This window comes from Strix uralensis, chromosome 7 (assembly GCF_047716275.1).
Source record: "Strix uralensis isolate ZFMK-TIS-50842 chromosome 7, bStrUra1, whole genome shotgun sequence".
In the NCBI taxonomy this organism is placed as follows: Eukaryota; Metazoa; Chordata; class Aves; order Strigiformes; family Strigidae; genus Strix; species Strix uralensis.
Genome location: NC_133978.1, coordinates 19570415 through 19581724, shown reverse-complemented (window position 1 = coordinate 19581724; position 11310 = coordinate 19570415). Strand labels below are relative to the sequence as shown.

Sequence of the window (11310 nt, the reverse complement as noted above, 5' to 3'; positions counted from 1 at the left end):
CAGACATAATAGCAATTATTTAGAAACAAGAAACTGAGAAACGACATTTATTAAAATGGATGAGACTCAGTCTCAGACTGAACAGCAAAAACCGATGAAGTTCCATCGAGCAATGAGGTGCAAAACACGAAACGACAAGCAGGTCCAAGGCGTACCATGCACTAGAGGGCAGCCGAGCCCTTCCGCGGGCTGCCCGCGCCAGAACCGCGCCCGCTGCTGCCCCACGCTCCAGGTAAGCGCGGCCAGAGCCCGTAACCACGCGCCTGAAAGCATTTGCAAGAGCAGGAGTGCAACTCTTATTAAAATGACACTTCTCACTACACCGATCATTTCTAATGACTTCTCTGTCTAAGAGTCCTGTCTGCATACACTACCATCTTGCACAGATTCCATAGTTTTTCCCCCCAAGAAAGAAGTCTCAAAACACTTTTCAAAGGACACTGTTAATTACTGTCCATTATGAGGAGAAAGTTAAGCACAGAGTAGTGATGAAGCACATCAAATCCAGGGGCAAAATTAGACACGTTCTCCAATCTAACTAAATATTTATTACATAAACTTTGTTAATGAACTAGAATAAACAATTTACTTGTGTTTGTTAGTGTATAAGAAAATAAATCCCCAGTTTCAGGCCAAGTGATGAGTAAAGCCAAATGGCAAAGAAAGCTCATACACGGACAGGTAAATAGAACTATTTTCATAGATTTATTTGAAAAATACTTACAAAAGCAAGTATGTTTGACACTAAAATAGTTAAACTTACTCTGTGTTTACATTGGTGTAATTAAGCGTGCAGCATTAACAGTCTTTTCTGTTTGAAGCATTGTTAGTTTGCCTTAAGGAAGTGGGGAAAATTCTGATTTAGTGATGAATGTCTCCCTGCCACTTCCTCAGCAGCTACTACAGCTATGATCTCTGCCCAAGATCTCAGCACACTGAAAACTGGGTTTGCTTTACTAACTGCCAGCCTGCCAAGCGCAGATTTACTGGAACCTGGAAGGTGAGTCAGGTTTTTTTTTCCCCTAGGAATGAACAGGAAAGTGGAAGGAGAGGAAAACCAAAGGGTTGGGTTTTTTTACGTGAAGAATTTACCAAAGCTACATTTCATGAAAAAGAGTCCTTAAAAATGTCCTTTTGTTAGTGGCCGTCTTCCTTCAAAACATGCGCATACTTCTGAACTTACCCGTAAACCAATGCCCCTGAAGCTTACCATTCCTATAGCATTTTTTTTGCTAGGAGAGGCTGGGACTAGAAGAGCTACGATTCCCCATCCAGACACCAGTTCAGTAGTGTCAGAAATGAAATACAGTGCAATTAGTTTCCACATACTGTATAGCTACATTTTAAGAAAAAACTGGCACAGATACCGATTGGAAGAGTTTGCTGTCTCCATGTAATCCATCCTCTGACAACAGCTATAGTCTGTTCACAGAGTGGTTTATTAGGGCACATGGAGTGGACAGGATCTCACCAGCCATTATTTTGCATGGTGCCAGTAGCTGCTGCTGCTCGAGCCAGCATGTTTCTGTGTGCCTCCGAAGCAGAAGAAAAAGTCCCATCCATCACATGCATTGGCAGCATCCGCCTTCTGCCAGGCTGAGGGGTGTAGCTGTTCTGTCGCCAGTCGTCTTCTGGGGGCATATCAACTCTCCTTGGACCCGGGGCCTTAACGCAAGAAGGGGGCACAGGACAACCTTGAGAGGCACCGGGATCCCAAGAAGGCTCATGTGGTATTCTTAAAGTGCTGTAGTCTGTGCTGGCTGGTAGCCTGCATCTGCTGGCATAAGATTCACACGTTTGATGCTGTGAAGGCTGCTGGAGGAAGCCTTCCTGTAAATTCTTGCCTGGCTGGCCAGCATGTTTCCCCCAGAGTGTTGTTCGTTTATCTGGTAACGTGGCTGTTTGCCTGGCAGGGTAGCTCGTGTTCAGCCAGTGGCCAGAGACATTTGATGCTCCACCTCCTAAATACGGATTAACAAGAGGCTTTTGCCCCTGGGAGAGGGTGCCTTTGGGTGCACAAGGGAGACTCCCATAGCTCAGTGCCACACCTGCGTAGTCTTCACCTTGGAAAGCTTCACCCCTGTCAGGCACAACCAAAAGTTTTTGGAGGACGTTCTTCTGATCTCCTGGGGGAGGAGGGGGAAAAAAAAAAAAAAAAGGTTTGCATAATTACACTTTTTGTGTCATCCTCTCAGAATTTTCAGCTGTGGCCAACCGGTGACAAAAGAAAAACAAAATCACTAGTACATCGAGTTACTGGTTGACATGCAATTCTGAATAAAAGCTAGCCGTACCCTTTCTAGCATTCACCTTCTTCACTGCATTTCCTTCTTATCCTACCACAGCTGCTGTCGCAGACTTCAGATTTCTTTAATAGCCCTTTTGTCATCAAGGAAGAGCCCAACAAAATATTTCAAGTCTGGTAGATCAAACTGGTTTTGATGGCTGTCACAGGGAAAATAATTCTCATGCAGGAATTAGTTATTTCTATTGGCACAACTGCATACGTGATTTGCTGGAATGAGTAGCTTGTGAAAGTACTCTCATACATGACAGCAAGGTGGCGGGTCTTACTGCTACTTCTACACTAAACAAAATACTTCAGAAAAATGGGAGTATGATTTTATAAAACATCATCATAGCGTTTCCATAAAGATTACTCCCTTTTGTTGTGTCCACTTAGCACAGAATCACAGAAAAAACTCAAAAGGGCAGCAAAGAAGAGAAAGAATGCGATTCATCCTTCCAGATTTCTGGAGGAATTCAGGTAGATGGTGAAGTATCTTTATGAAAGACAAGATCGGAAAAGTTGTATTTCAGCAATATTTCTGATCACGAAGGAGGATGAAAAGTCCTGTGATTACCTGACGGTTTACGTGCCTTGCCCACCATGCTGGGCATCAGTACATCATGGGGTAGGTGCTGCACCTGGTTTGGGTTGTGCTGGGGATCAAAGGGAAACACAGGAGGATCATGAGGGTAAGGAAGGGAAGTGGAGCTGGAAGAACGGTAGCTGATGTCCACTGGCATTTTCCTCGTATTTGGTGCTTCCTTTTATAAAATGGGAAAGGAGAAGAAAGGAACATAAAATGATGAGTAAACACAGAGTTGGGCTGAATCAAAGATAGATGGTGTTGATCCAAGGAAAGGGATGAGTCACCAGAACAAAAACATGCATCTGTATGTGAAAAACAAATACAAATAACAACTGCATCAATCCAGTAAGGCTCTTACTGCAGTGGTGGGCTACTTAGGAGGATCATTTGACTGGAAATACACCAAGGAGAAAAAGCCAAAACAAACACAAACCACTCATGGAGGTTTGGTTCACAAACTGAATCCACAGAACAAGGGCAGGCACTGAAACTGCCATGCCACACAAGCCATGAAATAAAGATGGGTATTGCTGATCCTTCCTTCCTATGTTCTCACAGGTTTACTGAAAGCTCTGATTTCAGGCTATGAACAGATTTACCTGTTTCAGCTGAAGTATTTACCGGTGCTGTACCATTTCCCCCTACTAGAAGGTACTGAACCCAAAGCAGGGATGGCTGAATGGCACGATAGCAAACCATCACAGGCTTGGGCCCAGTGACTAACTTGAACAGGGGCGACAGACAGCCATCCTCCATCCAATTGGCTGCTTCTGTTGTGTGGATAAAAACCTTCAGCAGAGAGGGGTGCCTTGGATAGCTGGAGGTTTTTAATTGCTTCTCCAGCACCGCCAGGTATGCATTAAAGCCCTCAACTAAAGCATGCTGAGGAGCAAACATTCATTGTTGACATATTCGTAGCTTATGGTACACAGCAGAAAGACAGAATCAGACCTATCAGTCTAAATAACTGATTTTGCAACTGAGACTCTTCTACATTTATTATGCAGTTGCTTTAAAATAAAACCTTAAGCACAGTTTGTGAAAAATTCAATCCAAGCCAAACCTTCAAATTGTATCTGGCTGCGTTGCTAAACACCACCAATAATCTGCTACTGTTTTCCTCACTGGCAGTTTTAACTTGAACCTGGAACTATTTAACAGAGATAACAAAGAAAAAAAGAAAAAAAATTAATCTCCTTATTTTTAGTTACTTCCTGTATGTAACTGGCTGCATGTTATGCACCAAGTCTTGAATTATCTCCCCTTTATGCTTACTTTTACTCTCTAAAAAGGCTACTTGCTGAATATACCCACAAGAGAGCAGAAACTTCCACATGGTTAGTGGTATCTTTTCTAAATTGTAGGTGTATTAGAAGCTTTCTTGAAAATACTCTAGAGTCAACTGAAAAAAATGTTTATACTGGATGTCTTTGTGTACAGGCAAATAATATCAGCTCACATGCTTACCAGCTGCAGCAGGTACTACTCTGCAATGACTCCTGAAGAAGATGGCTTTGTTGCTTAAATAAAAACTTATTCTTCTTCCAAAAAGAGAACAAAAGTTCACAAAGACAAGGCTTTCATCATGGCTTATTATTCAGTTGTCTTCTGTCTGTCTTTAACTACTAAACGCAGACAGAGAAAACAGCAACCCTACACACAGATGATGGCTCTTTGGAAAGCTGTGTATCATTCTACTTACAAAACTGTGAGAAGAGACCAAGGTCTCCTCTCTGTTTGAGATGACTGTCCCACTGAGACTGCGAGCAATGCGACGGAAATTCTCTGCACTGTACATTTCCTCCTCTTCTGGTTCCCTGCTATGTTCTCTGGTATACATGACCTGCAGACAACATCACACATTTCAGAAAGAGCTCTCCATAATATCAATTTTGTATAATAATTAGAGGGAAGAGATCAAGATAAATCTAACAGACTATGCTTCAGTGAAACTCCATGACCTTTTCTTTTTTGAAATCCTTCATTCAGGTACCACCTTGAAAACTTAAAGAAAATGGATCTTTTTGGATCTGGGGATTAAAAATGTTATTCCTTATAGTCTTTCTTTCTTTAGTAAATATACACTGATTGATTTGTCTAAGTAAGATTTATTCTTTTATAAATATCTAAAGCCAGGATATAAACCCTCTACTGGGATGAATCTACCTAAAGGACTGGCTGCTGCTACAGGTACCACTGCCCCTGTAGATATAATCATGGCTCCCACTGACAGCCATCCTATGATAAAGTACTACAATCTTCTCACAACCAAAAAAAGCTAGGATAATTTGATGAGTGCTGGAAACTTGTTAATCTTATGTTAGCAAGGGAAATGTTTATTCCTTCTTTTTTTTCCCTCTGTTCCATATAAGCAAGGCCATTTAAGCTCCCTTTAATGAGTACTGAAGTACTATAGAAAGTGTCATTTCCCCTTGAAAATACTTGTATGTTTTTATGTACAGGCACTGATATGTAACTGCCAGTTATTTAAACATTTTACTCCAGGAAAAAAAAAAAGAAGGAAAAGCATCTTCTCCCACTTCAAGACGACCAACTACCAACTGTAGCAAAATACCAAAATTATTCCCCACTTTCAAAGTACAGTGACACAGTATAAAAAAAAAAGTCTGTGCCCTTGCAAGTGGTAACATCACAGTAAGTTGCGTGCAAGATAATTCATGTCAATATGTTCAAAGAGACTAGATCTTGAAGCTTTCAGGGATATGTTCCTCAAAGCCAGAATTTAGATAATTTGATTGCATGCAAGCTGCATGTAGCATGAGTCACTCATTTTTGAGCTAATTAACCCTGAGCTAGACTGCACTTAGAATTCCCTCTAACATTATTATTGATGACCCCAGTACCTTTTTCATAATATATTCCACTTCTCCCATTTTAAATTCTTTCACTTGCACAGGCCAAGCCCTTCCCCCTCTAGCATATCTTAAGTAACAACATGTCACCTTGGAGACAGAAGAGACAGTGGCTCCACACAGACTGCGCTCTATCTCTGCTGTTGGGGTTTTCGAGAGACCCATGCCAGCTGTAGCATGCAGCTTCCTCATATTCAGGTTCGCAGAGACTGAGAAGGAAAACACTATGGTTAAATTCAGTGCTTGATTGCACATTATGGTGCATTTCTGACTATCTTTGATCTGACTCCTGCAAAGACAGACAGACTATACACAGAATGAGCAGGCATCAGAGATCCTTTGAGCATCAATATATAAGCTAACTCCCAATATTTCAACAGGAGAAAGTCTATTGGGATACTCACACATGCTTCACTATCCCTTTTGCGGGCTTCTGGGGAGCAATTTATTGAACTATTTAAATGTACAGCAGCACTTGTCTGGTACAGAGGTGAGAGTTTAGGAAGCCTAAAGGGACAGAAAATCAGCTACCAGGAGGAAGTTAACTGAAGTTACTTAGGATAAACAAGACTCAACAGCTTCAAGTTCCCCACACATTCACCTGCTTGTTCCCACCCAATGCTACAGTTCATCAGCCATTTCTTGTGCTGGTTAAATAGTTTAAAGTGTTACTTTTAACTAGGATTGCTACAGTTACTGCACTTCAGTGCCATCCCCACCAACCAGTTATAATCCTAAAATTTCTCAAGGAACAGACAGGCAGATCAGTGGCCTAATAAAAACAGCCACAGGGAATCTGTCTATAAAGGAAGAAAAGTGACATGCTGGTAACAACGCATTTTCTTCACTGAAGTGGCATTTGGAGGATCGGGTCTTGGTTTTAATCTCTGTTGTAAAGCTCCAGTAATGAAACAGGGGAATTTTCACCATTATTCTGAATGCAAAGGTCTGACAAAACCAGTTGATATGGGACAGAAAGCTTAAACCAGCCTTTGCAAATGAATAGGTAATCCAAGTTAAAAGTGAGAAAGAGCTGTCCTAGACCCATGCAGGTGATTCTCATCCAGTTCAACACAGTAGATGTGCTGGTTCAAACTTTTTGTTTTTATACAGCATTTGCAGAACTTAGGAAGAGACATCTGAAAGCCACAGCAAACCAGAAGTAAAGATCTCAAACCCAAACTTCACTTTAGAAGAATATCATATCCCTCATATATGCAGTGGGAAAACAGGCAAGAAAAGCGTCAGCATAAGAAACAGGGCAATTGATGAGAGAACTCTGAAGCTCCAACTAACACTAAAGCAACAGGGCTTTATCCTGTTAGATTTCCAGAAAGAGCTTCCAAAAATCAGTAAGCTAAGTAGGAACACATAAGACCTTCTGATTCAAGCCCATGCAAGAGAGTATCTGCAAGGTTGTGAAGTCAGACCTTGCCTAACTCTGAAAGAAAATCAACAGGACAACAAATGGTAAATAGCCACCTCTGGATATGTCACCTGGTCTGCCAGTGGACTGCAAGACAAGAGAGTTTCATAGAAAACTCAAGCTGTGAATAAAAACCTGTTCAAGAGTTTACTGCAGCATTCACTCTGGTCACAGCCAGGCTTGATTTCTCAGGAACAATAGAGGCTCCACCTCCACAGGTGCAGGGCAGGGGAAAACCTTTGTGTATGTACTGCAATATATATCACATATATATACATCACTTTGGTACCCATCAAGTTTCAGGCTGCTTTGTATTTAACCAGAAAATTTGTAGCTCTAATGCTACGACATGGATTATAAAGAAACTTACTCTGCTAAGCAGAGAATCAAGGTTGCCCTGTCTCAGGCAGATCAGCTTAAGTGGAACTGGACTGCTGTCATCAGATTCTGATTGAATGTCTCCAGCAACAGCTGGATGTTCTCACCAACAGCAACAGAATCTGTTTTCTTTCAGCACCAACTAAGCCACAAGGTCTCAAGGATCTAAGTGCAGATTGTGTACTCAGTGCTGCTTTCACAAGTATTTTCCACAACTTAAAGCAGGTAGTCCGTAGCAAAACACAAGTTCCTCTCATAGATCTGGAAACACTTTTAAAAGTTATCCCCTCAACCAGGTACAGACTGAATTCTCAAATACAATACAATCAGTTAAAATTCACAAACGTGGAGAACATTAACTTCAGGCACAGAAACAGCTTAATAAATTCCAGAGGTGATGTAGGACTTGCAAACAGCAAAATTCAGCAGCCTGACCTAAGCAACTAGCTCCCTACTTGAAAACGGGATCAATTATTTCTATGTTACTCTTAACGGATGTTGCGCTCTGTTTGCCAAGACCAACAGCTACTCTGCAGCCTCCCCAGGCAGTGCTATCACACTGCTTCTCTACCTATATAGTTAGAATGTTTTCAGAGTCCACAACCTGAATCTTTCTGCATCTGTGCACAAATTCATGCCCATTTAACTAAATCGACTGGAAAACATACCTTCACCTATATTGGAGTACACAGGCAGGTCAACCAAGAAAAACAGCTGCGTCATTCTTACCTGATTGGTCAAATGGATACCTAGCACTGTCCTGTCTTCCCAAGAAAGGCCTAGTGGCCTGAGATGCCTGCAGACTAGTCTGATAGAGGGATTCCAGTTCTGAGAGCTCCTGTTCTGTGTCTTGATTCCACTGTGGATGCAGATGTACTGGGATCCTGCTCAAGTCATCTCCAACTGCTCTCTGATCAGAAAGCGGTGGACTCCTCCCAGGTACAGGAAGCCATTCAGTATTCTTATTAGCCTTCTGAGAACTGTAATACCTAGTAACATTATCCACCCAACGGTCCACAGGCATAGAGGCAACCATGCTACTAGTAGCTCCATCATCCACCTGCTTCATTCCTCCATCATGACAGTGCCTTTCCATGTAGGGTGCAGGGTCTGCTATATTCTGTCCACCTCTTCTACACAGCTCTTCACTGTGAGAAGAAATACTCTTAGAAGCAACATGTTGGGCACTAAAACCCTCCAAAGAAACTACCCCGTCCCTAATATCCACAGTTGCGTGTAATTTTTCAGAAGACTGGTTTTTGTTCTCTTGATTTTGATTGATTAGCTGTCTGTAACCAGAGGATGAAGGGTTGATGAAAGATTTTTGTGTTAACTTTGGAGACTTCTCATCCTGACACACTGCAGCAATCCAGCCTTTTTCATGAGTACCTTTTCTCTGGGAGGCTGCATGCATTTTCTGAAACTGCTCTGCCAAGGAGCGAACATGTCCCTTTGTACTAAAAGCCTCAGATTTGCAACCTTCTGCTGTGCCATATTCGTCCTGTGAGGGTAATAAAATCTCATGGCTGTTTGCTCTGGAGTACTTATTTGTTTTCTGCAAAGGATCCAAGGAGTACTGCCGTGGAGGGGATGAAGTTGCAGGGGTCATTGCATGATAGGCCCCTAAATGATCAATGCTGGGCCGCACAGGAGAGCTTGCAAGTTTGGAACAAGGACTGTGCTGGCTGTCCTTTTCAGGAGATGCTGCTTGTGGTGGATGTGGACAGGGAAACAGTGTAGGCAAAGACCCAGAGTTTACTGTGTTAGCCTTGGATTTGTACTGAGGTGTGAGAATAGGCGTTATGTTATGAACCTCTTCTAACTTGCTGCTACTGCAGCATTCCCTATAGTCTTTTGGCCCTGCGGCTGTGGAGTCAGCAAAATCCACACTATGGTGGGCATCATTCTCAGTTCTTGCAGACCTCTCTGCCAACCCTTGCCTATAGGGAAAAGAAGGAACTTGGTCATGAAAATCAGCAGAAGCAGACTGGAAGTTTGGAGAGATCCTGTTGGATGGATTGCTTTCAGAAGGGGGCAAGGAGGAAGACTCTGGATATAATGATGAGTGCAATTCATGGCAGGAAGCAGGTGGGTGGAAGAAAGAACTGGACCCAAATTCCACTTCTTTGTTGGGTTCCAGTGGTACCTCCTGGCTCAGCAGTACTTGGAGCGGGCCAGTCTGTTCACTAAAACACACAGAAGGGTAAATGATTAGCAGTAGTCATTGCTTACGTTTATCCCTAGGGTACAGAACTTGCACTAGGTGATATATACCTCAACATACTTTTCTTTGCTAACTGTATTCTGATGAAGACTTTGTATTAATTCAGTAGATACATACATGTTAGCCCTTTGCTTCTAACCCTGATTTCCTAGTATAACTGATCTACTGAATCCATTTCATATTTTTAAGAGTATTTTGCTACAGTTAGGCTCTATGTACTCTTGTACAGCACCCTAGGCACTTTAACCAGCAGACTGAGTGCATGGGTAGGGATAACTGTTAGAATAGTAAAAATAGTATTTATATAAAACAAAACAACTGTTTCCAACATTAACACGTGAGATGTTTTTGAAAATACTTTGGACATGTTCATGATCTGAACATGAACTGACAATATTTCCATAAGGTCCCCTCTCTCCAGGCAACTTCATGAAGAATGACTTGACAAATGGAAGGAACATGTTGAAATTCCCCTCATATCATCTCTGTATTCTGATCTTTGAGATATTTATCCAACACATTAAATAAAATTCAAGCTAAATATATAACTATTATTTTGTAATAATCTGTATTCTACATATACTTCTAAAAGTAATTTGCGTTCTTTTATGTACCAATGCAAGACAATTATATCCTTGGGTCATACATGCCCTTGGCATTTTTCTGCATTAGTTAGCATTCTAATATGCAGGCACAAAAACCAGTACCAAGTCCCTGTGCCTGTGAGAAAATGACAGGCTACAAACAGCTCCAACAGAGAACTTAAGGAAACTGTAACATCATTGCTTTGTTTCCTTCTTGAGATGCATACAATGAAAGCTATCATGAAGACCTACTTGATACGTGTAGCAGAATTACCTTGTCTGTGAGTAATTGCAAACTCTGCACTGCCTCCAATGTTATTTATATCAAGAGTACAGAACTCTGGCTACGAAAAGATTCTTTTCATTGGCTTCTAGTGGAAGGTGTCCCTGGCCATGGCAGGGGGGTTGGAACTAGATGATCTTTAAGGTCCCTTCCAACCCAAACCATTCTACAATATGAATATTAACATTTGGTTGGATATAACTTTTTGCAAAAGTAATGTTCTTTTCACAGAGCAGCAGTAAGCAAGTTCAGCATTAACAAAATTAGTTTAGAAAGTTCCTTTCTTTCATTTTCTTAGAATCTGCCAAAATGCATAATTGGGGCTCTGCATTTCTCCTGTAAAAGAGGATATAATGGATCCCTGATTGACAAAAAGATCAGCCCTCATTACATATAATTCAGCTACTGCAGGAAAAGAAAAGAACATTATGAACTATAGCCTGGCAGGTGTGCAAATTAACTGAGTTTCAGTACATAGCTGTATGTGGCATTTCAAAAAAAAGAAAAGAAAAAGGATTCCCATCTGAGATTTCATCTAAACTTCTGATAATACAACATGTAAGAAAGGGGAGAGGTAAGAAAAGTAACAGTTCAAGAAACAGCCTAGAAATTGGATAGGGATGGTCTAGTGCTAGGAGGGAATGGCATGGGAAGAAAGAAGGAATA

General features: G+C 41.5%; 1 protein-coding gene across 12 annotated transcripts in view; it reads right to left on the bottom strand.

The window, feature by feature from the left end:
* Positions 1 to 682: 682 nt before the first annotated feature.
* The window catches only part of USP54 (ubiquitin specific peptidase 54), a 107483-nt gene continuing 96855 nt past the window's right edge, over positions 683 to 11310 (bottom strand). For 6 of the 12 annotated variants that reach the window (XM_074874659.1, XM_074874657.1, XM_074874658.1 and 3 more), the window contains 5 exons: positions 8283 to 9739; positions 5840 to 5958; positions 4579 to 4719; positions 2865 to 3051; positions 683 to 2126 (listed from right to left, as the gene is read on the bottom strand). In XM_074874659.1, coding sequence (XP_074730760.1) covers positions 1468 to 2126; positions 2865 to 3051; positions 4579 to 4719; positions 5840 to 5958; positions 8283 to 9739 — 2563 coding nt within the window. In that variant the 3' untranslated portion in view covers positions 683 to 1467. Of the gene's footprint in view, positions 2127 to 2864; positions 3052 to 4578; positions 4720 to 5839; positions 5959 to 8282; positions 9740 to 11310 lie in introns of those variants that run through there. The other 6 variants (XM_074874664.1, XM_074874666.1, XM_074874660.1 and 3 more) reach the window with 5 other exon arrangements.